This window comes from Lissotriton helveticus, chromosome 8 (assembly GCF_964261635.1).
Source record: "Lissotriton helveticus chromosome 8, aLisHel1.1, whole genome shotgun sequence".
Taxonomy (NCBI): Eukaryota; Metazoa; Chordata; class Amphibia; order Caudata; family Salamandridae; genus Lissotriton; species Lissotriton helveticus.
In genome coordinates, this window is record NC_136069.1 from 1,520,542,937 (window position 1) to 1,520,556,446 (window position 13,510).

The following is a 13,510-nucleotide window of genomic DNA, read 5'->3' on the forward strand; positions in this document are numbered from 1 at the left end:
TGGTCCTTCGTTGTGCTGGGCCTTGCAGGCGTGGGTCAGCATCTTGAACTGGCATCTCTTCTGAATCTGGATCCAGTGTAGTTTTTTTTAGATGGGGTGTGATGTGGGTTCTTCTGGGGAGGTTGAATAGGAGTCTTGCCACGGAGTTCTGTATTGTCTTCAGTCTCTTCTGGAGGGGTGCGTGATTGCTATGTAGAGCATGTTTCCGTAGTCCAGTCTGCTGATGATGAGGACCTGTGTTGCGTTCATTCTGGTGTTTGCTGGGAGTCACCTGAAGATTTTGCGGAGCATGCAAAGGATGTGGAAGCAGGCGGATGAGACTGCGTTGACTTTTCTTCATGGATAGTTAGCTATCCTGGAGGATGCCTAGTTTGCAGGAGTCGAAAAATGGTTACAAGGGAACCCTACTCGCAAAGGAACTAGGATACGTATATTATAAACAAAAACAGTGGTTCAGGTGGCGAAAAAATAGATATGCAGAGAATGTTGATTTTTTTATTAGCAATCACAATGTAAGAATGGGTTAAAATAATATCCAAAGGAGAAGAACCGTACACAAATCAATGTTGGGTGTAAACAATAGTTGTTTATATAAATATAAAAAGACAGTTACTTATATGAACAGTGTATTGTGTCCCCAGTGAACATGGAACCTATAACAATTTGTGACATAATTTGTGAAAAATACAAATGGTTTCCAACAGAATATTAAAGTCGACACTGTTTCTGTTAATAGTTTGCATGAGTGGTCTGTTGGGGCAGGGGTGTGCCGAGCTCTGCAGACCACCAAGTGTCTGTCCATGGTGAGGTGTTCTTCCCAAAGATAAGGACTTCAGTTTTTCGGTGTTGATTTTGATACAGTTGTCATTTATCCAGTCCACAACGTTCATCATGCATCTGTTAAATTTAGCTTTTGTGGTGGAGGGATCTTCGAACAGTGAAAGGATAAGCTGTGTCTCTTGTTGGTGGAGGTGATGATGTTGAAGCCGTGTGTTCTGACGGTGATGACCAAGGGAGTCATATAGGTGTTGAAGAGGGTCTGAGGGACGATCCTTGGGGGACTCTGCAGATTATCTTCTTGGGCTGAGGGACGATCTTTGGGGGACTGTGCAGATCTTCTTGGGCTCAGAGGTGAACAGTGGGAGGCAGATACTTTGGGTTCTGACAGTGAGATACGAAGCAATCAGTTTGAGGGTGTTTCCTTGAACTCCGATATGGTGGAGCCAGTTGACCAGGATGTGGTGGGAGACGGAGTCAAACAATTCGGACAAGTGCAGGAGGGCTCTGATGTAATCTGTGGCTGCGATCAGGGCTCTCTCAGTGCTGTGGTTAGCTCGAAATCTGGATTGAGAGGGGTCCAGGAGGATGTGGTCTTCGAGGTGTTGAGTGACTTGCTGGTTGATCGCTATATCGAGGACTTTTGCCGGATAAGGGAGTAGAGAGATGGATCAGTATTTCATCAATTCGGCTGGGTCAGTGGATGTTTTTTTCCAGGAGGGGATTCACTGCAGCGTGTCCCATCCTCAGGGAAGGAGACCACAGTGATGGAGGTGTTCAGGACTTTCTGAGCTTGTCGCCGATTATATTCTTTCGGGGTTAAAGACGTGGTGGGGGCATGGATCAGTGAGTGCTCCGGAGTGCACAAAGTTTGTGATGTAGATAGTGTCTTACGTGGTGAGAAGGTGTTCGGGGTTTGTTGTTGTGGGAGTGAGCTGGTTGATGCTGTCTGCGGCAGAGGGTTGGCATTTGAAGTTTTTGTAGATGGCCGACGATGGAAAAAGCCCGTGAGATTGTTACACAGTTCCTGGGAGGTAGTGATGTCGTCTCAGTGGCTGCGAGATTGGTGAACTCCTTCACGATGGCAAAGAGTTCTTAGCTGTGGGTCATGCTGGTTTAAGTGTGGCAATGGCTAGTGTCCTTCCACTGGCCACACATTGCTCCAGGTACTTCCCCCGCCCCACTTTTTGACACACACTCAAGAAGAGTGCATGGCACTGTACAGTCCCCTCCCTCTGTCCATTGTTTTTCTCCCTCCCCAGCAGCTGCCTAGTGTTGTTCTCACCCCACGCCCTCCTCCCACAGTCCGTTGCTGCCCACCCCTTCCTCTCAAGCACCTCCCTGGTGTTTTTCATCCCTCACCAACTGTCCATTGTTTCTTTTAACCCTATCCATGCTGATGACGGAACCGCTCCGTCATCAGCCGCGGTGGCGCTGTGCTGATGACGGAGCGGTTCCGTCATGGCCTGCCCGCCGCTCCTGCGCGGCACTGATTTCGCGCCTGTGCGGCGCGTTCTATTAAGCGGGCGGGGCCATGACGGAACCGCTCCGTCATGAGCACAGCTCAACCGCGGCTGGTGACGGAGCGGTTCCGTCACCAGCATGCGCCTGCTGCGCGGCCGCCCCCCTAGCGCTGCGGCGGAATAGCCGCCGCAGCGATGTGGTTAACCCCAAGTGCTTTTTTAGACATATTGCACAGCAGCGTGGGTTGCTGTGCAACATGACTTAAAGGGGGGGGGAAGCGCTATGATGCAGTCAACACTGACCGCTTCATAGCACTTTAAAACAAGCATTTACAATGCAATGGTTTCGCCTTTGGAAAAGTTAGAGCTATTGGCATTGCTCATGACAATACATTTTTTTTTTACTTATAAATAAATGGCATTGTTATTTACATTGCCAACAGCTCTCACAGCCCACACAGCCCACACAGCTCTCATATCTCATAGTCAGAGAAGGGACGTATATCAACATAGGACCAGTTCTAGGTATGCAGATCTGAACTGCCACTCCGTATGAGTGACAAGACAGGGGGTATGAGAGTTTCATAGCAAGCGTTCCTGGGGACTTAAGTCGTGATATTCTTGCCTCTTCTAAATGATTGAAAGCACAAAAAATAAACAGGACATAGTTGGTTACTATTTTCTTCTAAATAAGGTATTAGGCAAAGATGTCATTCGCCTTGCTTGTCCTTTCCCCCCTGAATGTGCAGCGTGTTACTTTTGATGCGGTTTGGGGTGCAGACACTGGGAAAGGTAGATTTAAATGCTCTGAGACCTCTGCTTCTACTGACTGCCCTGTCTGCCATCTCAGAGACCGGTATTTAACATGTCTGTCATTGAAAGGAAATGAAGTTTGAAAGACTTCATCTGTCAGTGTGGGGATTTGAACCCATGACCCTCACATTCTTAGTGCCATCACCACCTGAACCCTGCTAAGCCCCGCCTTCCCTCAGCTGTGGCGAGGTACCCCAGCCAGAAGCACAAACTGAGCGCAAGTCACAGCTCCAAGCTTTCCCTTCCATCCGGTTTCCCATGAATGCGGTCTGCAAACATGACATGAACACCTGCAAGGGAATCTGCATATGCATTTCACCTCAGGGGCCTCGATTAAAAACTGCAGTGCAAACAATCCAGCGTGGAACGGCTCCTAGCACAGACTACGAGAGAGCAAACAGGAAAACGGAGAGCCGTGCTCAGACAGGGAGGGTGCTGCTCAGGGCTTGTCTGTGCATCTTGGAATTAACTGAAATGTATCATATATATCTCGCATGTCGCACACACAAACAACTCTGGACAAGTCTGACCGCTTTCATGCATGTTTCATCTAACTTCCATGTAGTTAATTTAATATATTTGGTGCATTGGCAAACAGATAAAATCAACCAAACCAGTTCTATTTCTTGAATGCCCGTTTTGTTGACTTAAACCTTAGCTATCAGTTTTAAGAAGCTCACTTTGATGGATGAACTGTGAAGTCCCGCCCCTCCCCCATCATGCAGTTTGTTATACACAACTAAACAATCGACAGGCAATTAAGTGCCCCACATAAGAGTAGTAAGCGCTATATAAATGCTAAAATACAATACGGCCACTAAAGTGGGTAATAATCTCTTATTTACAGAACATAGAAACGGACGTTAAATAAAAATAGCGTCTATTAGCATGTCATTCACCAGATGAACCGCTGAACTTTATCAAAACTCTAAAAAAAATATGTCCCTTAATCTTACTCCCAAACCTGCTCCCCCAGGTGAGCAAAGGTGCCGCCCACAATCCCCAAAGCACAATGCCACGCAGGAGTTTCTTGCGTAACAACAAAAACACATTCTAAACTTAAATGCCGACTTATTTAGTGAAAGGAAACGTCCCCACGCCTCGCAAGCAAATGCAGTCTTAAGGTGCAGAAGTTCCCAAATAAACCGGTATCCGTGGAGTGCATGGGGACCGAGGACACCGGGGCTGCAGCCTGCAAAGCGTGCCTTACATAAGCCCCCGCCCTCTTTCATAACATCTGCGTTCTGTGCAAAAACGTCAGGGGAGTTCGCTAACTACCCTGCGCAGTAAAGGGAAACTCCACCATGGAGGCGCTTTAGCCAGTACTGTGCCCTGGTATATGTCTCACTCTTACCTCATATGCAGCGGGTCCCGCGGTCCCTGGTGCGCTTCTCCGAGTTGGAGTGTGGACAGGAAGTGGCAACTGCAGTGGGAGGGGGGCGGGCACACGGAGAGCGGGAGGGGGGACAGGCTCACGGAGAGCGGGAGGGGGGACAGGCTCACGGAGAGCAGGAGGGGGGGAGGGGGGGACAGGCTCACGGAGAGCAGGAGGGGGGGAGGGGGGGACAGGCTCACGGAGAGCGGGAGAGGACACGGACGGCGGGAAACGTGCACAGGACAGCGAGGGGGGCGGAAAGGCACAGGGAGGGGGCGGGACGGACGGCGGGAGGGGGCGGGAGAGGACACGGACGGCGGGAAACGTGTACAGGACAGCGAGGGGAGGCGGAAAGGCACAGGGAGGGGGCGGGAGGGGGCGGGAGAGGACACGGAGGGGGCGGGAATGGACAGCGCATCTGAATTCACTTTCAGTGAAAGGGGAGGGAACGGGAAAAAACGTAACTCCGCCCAGGGAAAAAATCTCGGGAACGCCCCCGAATCTGGTCCGGCCTTGACGGACAGATCCGGCACCCAATGGCTAGCCTCCATTTATGGAGCTAGCCAATGAGAGCCGGGGGACGTTCCCGAAGTGCTTAGTGTCGACATAGGATTTCACCTGCGCTGAAAAGCTGCGCAGAGCGCAGCCTTTCGGCAGGCGAAACCCAAAAATTTACTTAAGTCCTGTTGCACAGCAGCCCGCGCTGCTGTACAACATGTCTGAAAAACATTGACCAAGCAATAAATCTTGCTTAGGCAAAACCTATTTGGCTTGGCCAATGCTTGTTGGGGTAGTATTTGTTTTATAATTTGATAAGTTTATGGAATTACAAGAAGCTTCTCACACTCTGCTGTGTTACACGAATTATGGATGCAAGTAACACATCTGGCTGGATGTGGCCAGAACCTGTGACGCCTTTTAGGACACCTATTGACTTGTTTGTCTGTACTGTTAGGTACCCTGTGCCCTAGAGGAGACCAGCGTTCCAAAAAGCCATACGCAGAGGCTGTTGTGGCAGCTTTCATGATTCAGGGTAACCAAGATTACTTTAAGTAGCACATTCACGTCCCAATAGATTATAGGTTTTTGATTATAGGGTTTTGTTTTTTTGTGGGGTGATCAGGAGAGAGATTAAAACAACTTAGTGCGTTCAGCGCTCAATTCCGAAACTGTCCCTGACCTGCTGATCAGAGGTTAGAATCTTGGCAGGGCTGACTCACCCTTTCATCCACCCTTGGTCAATAAGTTGGGTGATGGAACCTTTCGTTTACAGTGCTGTGAAATACCAAATCTGATCATTGTAATTGTTAACTTGGATATCTGTACACAAGCTCACCTATATTTAGTTGTGAGAATATCTCTCAATTATTTATGTTGGTGAGAAAAAATCACCAGTCTTGATCAAAGAAGACCAGAAGAAATTAAATATTTAGCTGACGAGAATTTTTTTAACACATTGAGTACAGTCAGGTCAGTTAGAAATTGAACAGTTCCCTATAGTAAGAAAAGCAGGTGATGCTCGACCACTGGAAGGTGTGCGAGTCTTTGAAGTCTGAGCATAGACTGCAGTATGTCTTTTGATAAATTTGTTACAACAAAGATTAAAGCAGGCTTGGAACCAGTAAAAGATAGAGAATGTGAGATCATGGCTAAAATAAAGGGCAGGCTTTGGCACCCACTTGTCATGGTATACATGGAATCCAAGCTTCGCTCTCAGTGGTTAATTTATAAACAAAAAATAAGAGCTGGGGCTCTCACCAGGAGGTAGCTTGCACCAGCCGATTCCTCTTGTTAGCACCTCCTAAAACAGAACCAACTACTAACCATGAAAGTGGAAAGAGAATGTGGCGTAATGGCCCGAGCTGCCGACTTCGGGGCTTGGGAACCAAGTTCAAGGCTTCGCGTCGACTCAACATCCTGTGATTCTAGGCAAATCACGTAATCACCGTGTAAATGAATGTGTCCTTAGCTGGTGCCCTTGAAAAGTGCTGGTGTTGGTGATTAACCATCAGTGCTGAGCCCCGGATACCACCACCCCAAATTAAGCACTCTTCGCTGGTAACAGTCATTCCAGTTCAACTTACCTTTAGTTTCCTACCTTCAAACAAATTTAAAATGTGATAGATAAGAATGAGGCAGGCAGAGATAATGTAGACCCAAAGCCTCAGAACTCTAGATTAGGTTCAAGCTGTAAAACTACTGTGGCAGGTAAATAACTCGTTTCTTATCAACTATGACAAACTCTGCATATTGAAATGTATAGATGCTAAGAGAGAGCGTCGCGAGATACCCGGCTTCTGTGCTGCAGGAACAAGCTTACTATATATACTCCAGTGTTTGGTCCCCGGCACGCCTCGGGGCACAATCATTTTATGCACATTTCTGCAGCAGTCATTTACCTTGAAAATGAAGAATGAGGCCCTGCATTGGAAGCCACATTTTAAAAATGTTTCCTGCCAAGTCATAAGTGAAAGGTATGGATATACTTATTGGCAAAGCAGAACTGGGTTATAGGAATATAAAGGCAGCCAGCTCAGTGACACGATTAAGTGTGAAATAAATGGCTATGCTAAGAGGCAATTTCTTGTGCTTGCCCCCAAATACATGCAGGTTTATTTCTTACGCATTATGGGAGGAAAGACACAATTACATTATTGAAGCGCTGTCGTGATAAAGGCGAAAGCTCTTGTATTTAGATTCCACAGCTGCCAAGGGAGCAGAGGTAGGGGTTGGTCTCTGGCCTCCTGAAACTCTGGAAGCATGTCTGTATTAGAACATTGGAATGTTGGGGGCTCCATTGAAGTCAATGGAGTGCTCCGGGCTTCTTGTGGCTGGTAGAAGCCCGGCGCACCAACATTCCAATGTTTGTTCACGGCTTTTGTTGTGAACAATGGCCTCACGGAGCCCGAGGGTATTTCAACCACTTCGGGCACCGTGAGGCCTTTGTTTTACTAATTAGAACATTCTGCCCTCTAGGGGGCGGAATGTTCTAATAGCCTTAGAGCCCTCCATAGCAGGCTCTACCCGCTAATAAAGGCCCGCTTCCTTGTTCAAGGCCCGAGACAAAGGCTTTAACGCTGGAGCGGGCCTTTAATGGCCCGTAGAGCCTGCTACGGGGGGCTCCAAGGCTATAGTGGAATAGCTGACCATGCAACTGGTGTAGGTAACAGCTAGCCTCTTTTGGGTGTATGAGAGGAGGAAAGCCATGTGCAGTGTATGGAACACTTACGTTCCCGTAGCCTCTCCCCAACCCTATGCAGCTTTCATTCACGCTCCGTTGTCTGTTTCCTATTTCTCACTCCAAAGTCTGTGACCGCTTTCTCCACCATAAACCGTCTAGATCTTTCTAGAGCAGATTGCGCGTCAGGCCAGGTACGGGGTGGGCTGTTCTTGGTATTCCTTGGTTTTTCGCCTTTAGCTGCACATGCTAGGCAAGTGCTGGCATGCTAATTTACAGCATTGCAATGCTTTATTTACAGTATTTGGGGCATTTCTGACTTTGCCCAGACTAATCTAGATCTGGAGATAGAATAGTACATTAGATACCCCAGCATCTGCGAAAGCTCGGCCACCTTGAAACCGCGATTAACGGCAGGACATTTCAGGCACTGCTTTTTGTAGCGAATAGAACAACATGGTCTGTGAGGTTGTCGAGTTTTGTACACACTCAGAGGCTGACAGTGTAATATTACCTTGACATACTGTTTGCGAGGTCTTCCAATTACTTGTCAGGTTTGTATATCTTCTCTCCTGGCTGTGGTGCAGCTCTGGGGGAGACGTGATTACTGGGGAATTTCTTGGAAGAGGTATTGTGTTTCAGAACTTTGTTATTGTAAATCTTTCACATCAATTAAGTTCAAGAAGGAGAAAGAAACTTGTAGACGTTTGCTACAGTAATGTATGCGAATACTGTATTACCACAGCCCACTGAAACTTACCATTGTGGATTTTCACCTGATCTTCTTGTTGAGAAGAACACTGCTTATAAACGTGGAAATGATGAGTCTGTGGGATTTTTGCAAATTTTATTTATTGTGCTGTTAACCGAGACAGCTCTATGTGCTCCAAAATTAATAATACTCATTTTCATACAAGTTAATTGTAGGTCTCCTTGTGTTAGTAAAGCATCTTAATGTGCTTAACCAAAGGAATAATGGAAAATATTTTATTGTAAAAAATAAGTTACTGTCATTAAGAGGTTATTTTTTGTTTTCTTTGCCTTAGGTTCGTCTTGAGCTGCCCACTGATTTGGCTGTCAACCCAATGGATAACTCTCTATACGTCCTTGACAATAATGTTGTGCTGCAGATCTCTGAAAACCACCAGGTTCGCATTGTGGCAGGAAGACCAATGCACTGCCAGGTGCCAGGCATCGACCACTTCCTGCTGACCAAAGTGGCGGTTCACGCCACGCTCGAGTCCGCTACTGCTCTCGCCGTGTCCCACAACGGCATCTTGTACATTGCTGAAACTGATGGCAAGAAAGTCAACCGGATCCGGCAAGTGACGACCAACGGGGAAATCTCCCTGGTAGCTGGGGCACCAAGCGGGTGCGACTGCAAAAATGATAACAACTGTGAATGCTACTCTGGCGATGAAGGCTATGCGAAGGATGCCAAGCTGTACTCTCCATCCTCGCTTGCAGTTTGTGCTGATGGGGAGCTGTATGTCGCAGACCTTGGGAATATCAGGATAAGGTTCATTCGGACAAACAAGCCATTCCTCAACTCTCAGAACCTTTACGAGGTTTCGTCCCCAATAGACCAGGAGCTGTACTTGTTTGATATTACGGGTAAACATGTGTATACCCAAAGTCTTACTACAGGGGACTATCTGTACAACTTTACATACACCGGAGACGGAGACATCACCTTAATCACAGACAACAATGGCAACACTATAAACATACGTCGAGATTCCACAGGCATGCCACTTTGGCTAGTAGTACCCGATGGTCAAGTGTACTGGATAACCATTGGCACCAACAGTGCGTTGAAGAGTATAACCGCACAAGGGAACGAGCTGGCTACAATGACGTACCACGGGAACTCTGGCCTCCTTGCCACCAAGAGCAATGAAAATGGATGGACTACATTTTATGAGTAAGTAGCATGTCACAGATAGTGAAGTCATGTATCTCATCCATTTCTGCTTAACTACCATGTCTTTTTTTTAAAATTGGAAATCAATAGTAGAAATAATTAAGTATTTTGATTTGAACTGTAGCAGAATTTAAATAGTCCTACAGATATGGTCTTACTGTGAAACCAGGCAAAACAATGCAAAAAAAAAGTTTTCTTTGGACTGTTGCTACTAATGTCAACAATGCAAGTTGTCTGGAGTGGTATCCCGGTGGTCAGGGGTTACTGCTCCTGGCGACTACAGGTGTCCATGCCTCCAGGCATGGGACTATCCTGTCCACAAACTCTGGATCCGATAGTTCGGAGTTCGCGGACACCAGACCCTGATACGGGCAGGACCTGCTCCCGGAATCTGGCCACCTGCATGCAACAGCATGGTGGTGAGGAGAAAACAGTGATCATGTGCAGAGGTGAAAGGCCCTCTGCCCTCCAGCTACCCCATTCCCTTCATCCTTCCTCCGACAGGAAAAGAAAAAAATTTGCCCCCACCACCGTTTACCACCTCACCTGCCCTCAGCAAGTGGTAAACGTGTGCTAATATGGGACCCCTTATATCACCTGCAAGGGAAAAATGCCGATTTGCACCCAGTATTCTTGGATGCACATGTTATTCCCCATTTCAGAGGGAAAATTTGCTCACAAGTGAACGTACAGGGGGATACCACCTGGAATAGTGCCATACTTGTTGAGACTTGGTGGAATCCACTAGTAGATTTACATAGTGCATTACAGGGCTGGAGTGCTTATGAAGGCGCTCAGGTTGTGAGGGGCTGTTCCTTGGCACGTGCTGTCAGGAAGCGTGATTCACTCCGCCACTATTTGCTGCTGGATAGACTTTGCCTCTGGACAGCAACATTCAATCGATCGTGTCTTTGCTGCTTCTGAATCCAACGGCGGGAACAATAATCTTAAAATGGCGACTACAGACTGGGGCATTATGGGCTTACACTTGACGTCGTTGTGAGTATTTTTGGTATTTTTTTATTATCTTAAAAAAAACACAAATAAGCCTACCAGTATCCACATTTACACTATCTTAATAGTCAAATACAGTATTATTATTGCTGTGTAATTCCTGCTGCATCACTTCTTTAGAGAACATAAACCATTTAAACCTTGGTTTGCTCTAACAACCCGCCCCAATGCCTTCCAACACACCTTTTCCACAATATTTATTCTGACGATGCATCCCTTGGGCATCACCATCTCGGGTATCACTTTTGTCCCAGTCAGCCCACCATCCTTAATATAAGCTTTTCATCAGACACAACAGAGGCCGACCCAGACCAGCATGAATTTTAAGCCTTCACGGTGACCTTCCATCCGAAGGGTCATTCAGTAATCTAATCATTTTAGTCCTGCAACTACTTTTTCATCGTGCAAAATTTGCACGATTTCTTCTGCAGTGGCCCATTTTAGCTCACTTATTTGCCATATATGTACTTTTGGCAGGTGAGGCAAAGGCAATGTACGACTATTCTCCTTTTCGCCAGTACTACTCTCTAAAACAGAAATTTCTGAGCCATCTATCCCCTTTTTTGTTGTTGTGGAGAACAACCAGAATATATTGTCGAACATTTGCTGTACCACTCGACCTGTACTGTGTGGAAGCTTGTCCAGCACATCTCTGCACCTTCCGGCACTTCCATGTAAGGTGTATAAAGTCAGTACCTTTCTCCCTATAGTGCAGACATCAGGAGGAGTGCTCGGGTAAATATTACTGGGTTTGGCAGGGGTTAGGTAAGTCGTATGTACATAATTGTATTGAATAAGTTTAAAACACTTCTTACCCGACACCTGTCCCAACCCCATGCACACTTCACCCCGGTATGCTTCAGTCTGAATGCCTGCCGTCATAGTGAGCTATCGCGACTCCTCCTATGGTCAATGCCCAAAAGAATATGTCTTTGGGGTTATGAAAGTGCTTCCCAGATTCCAGCCACTAGATGGTGGAATAAATAATTCACAGAATGCACAGCAATTTTCAAATTGTAAAACTATTGTTACAGGGAAGTAACCAGTTTTGTACACTATACTTGACACCAAACCAAATGCACCCGATTTAGTGTGTATTCTGCCATGTGGTCTTCTTCTTAAAATTGCAACATTAAGGTAAATGAGTCGAACCTTCGTCAGGATTCTTTTTGTTTAATATCTTCAATCAATTGGTGTCAATGGCACGGTTTATGTGCTCTATGCCAGCCCCATATGCAATAAGCTGCATTTAAATTCTCAGAAAAGGTCTTTCTATGGTTTTATTAATGCTGAATCAATAACCTCATCCAGTATTGAAGGCTTTTCAAACCGCATTAAGAAAAGAGTCCTTCTACAGAGTTACCCATACCTTTTCTAGAACATAACATTTGGCTCATTGTGGTTCCAACCAGACTCTAGTTCCTTGCCTCATTCGCATGTCACGTGTCCGGCATTTGTAGGTAGTTCCATGTCTGCAGCTGTGACCAGAGACCATTCATCTGAGATACATTTGGAAGTCATCCACACCACCAGACCTCCACAGAATTTGCCTCTTCATGAGACTGCCAGGATTCAACTTAAAAACGGGAGACTACTTCACCGCATACACATTGTATGCTTTATGTAGGTTGACCTCAGACTTCAGGTCCCTCATATGTGGCCACTTCTTCTCCACACTGGCAAGAGGTTCTCTCACAAGCTCTTACATTTCTTATGCGTCTTTTAACGATGGTTGATGGGCCTTGTTCCACCTTCTCATTCTTCTGCTAGACCAGCTTTCTCAACTGAGTGTCCTCTACATGCAAAGGTCACTCTCTTCTCTCCTCCCTTTTGTATCGCCATGGATTAGTTGTTAAGCCCTACACTATTTTAACGCAAAGGCACAGTGGTTATGACGGTGAAAATTGTTGCCACTTTTCAGTATCGAAAGTAGCAGAAAGAGGTACCGCGACTGGCCCAGTCTTGACTTTTGTAGACCAATCCTTGGTCTACAAATTCTGACACAATTTTTAAGCATTTTATTCTCTAGTCAGCACAAAATGAATCTTGGATTCTAAATAGTGAGAGTCAATAGGTATTGTCAAAAAATAAATAAACAGCATGTGGACGACAAGGTTTTTACCTCCTGCGGGGCATTAAGGGACCCCCCCTTCTTGCTTTTTTGTAGTTTTTGCCTGGGCCGTGGGGATTTACCAACTCTTCAAATGTGAACCATTTGTAGTTGACCTGTAATTACCGGTCTGGTCCTAGTACTCAATTATTTTCCATAAAAATACTGTGGTGTTGTGTAGACATGAGTGCCTAGTGAATCTCATTGCAATGCTTGGAAGTTAGGGAGTTGATGTAAATTATTGTATCAATTCGACTGCAAGACTCATATTCAACAGAAGTAAAAGCAAGAAAGAAACCCAAGGCTGCCCTTAATTACAGAGCTACTTAAATGCCATCAGACTCGTACCTGATCAAATATCGGTGAAAATGACCTTTTTTCATCTTTTCAAAACCGCTGTCAAATTATTTTAGAACTCTACTTGATATTCTCTGCAATGGTGTCTGGAAAGGTCTCAGAATATGTAATTAACCATTGTATGCGGTTCTACAATGAAATGTGACGCGCTCCCCAGAGACACTCTTAATCCCCATTTACAGCATTTGGCAAAAAGAGGCATTATTTTTGTCAGTTTTTCTCCATTATTTCTCAGGGATGCTCACTGAACTTTAAGCTGAAAGGATATCCATGCATACCCGCCCTGTCATTACAGCGCTGAGAAACCTAGAGCTTTAATATGCTTCTGTGAAGATTGCTTCCAAATCACAAAGGAGGACCAGTACACTGATGTGAAGTGAAAGAGTAATGCACTTTTATAGCATGCATTCTTAGTGTAGTCAAGTCCAGGTCCTTCTCTAGGTAAAGCAACTTTCAGTTCTGCTTGCTGCCCCCGTGGCTGTTCACAGTCTCCTATGCC

At 46.0% G+C, this 13,510-nt stretch overlaps 1 protein-coding gene across 1 annotated transcript in view; it reads left to right on the forward strand.

Moving 5' to 3' along the window:
- The window catches only part of TENM4 (teneurin transmembrane protein 4), an 873,376-nt gene that overhangs the window by 801,883 nt on the left and 57,983 nt on the right, over window positions 1-13,510 (forward strand). The window contains exon 25 of the mRNA XM_078658490.1: window positions 8,653-9,530. Coding sequence (XP_078514616.1) covers window positions 8,653-9,530 — 878 coding nt within the window. The remainder of the gene's footprint in view (window positions 1-8,652; window positions 9,531-13,510) is intronic.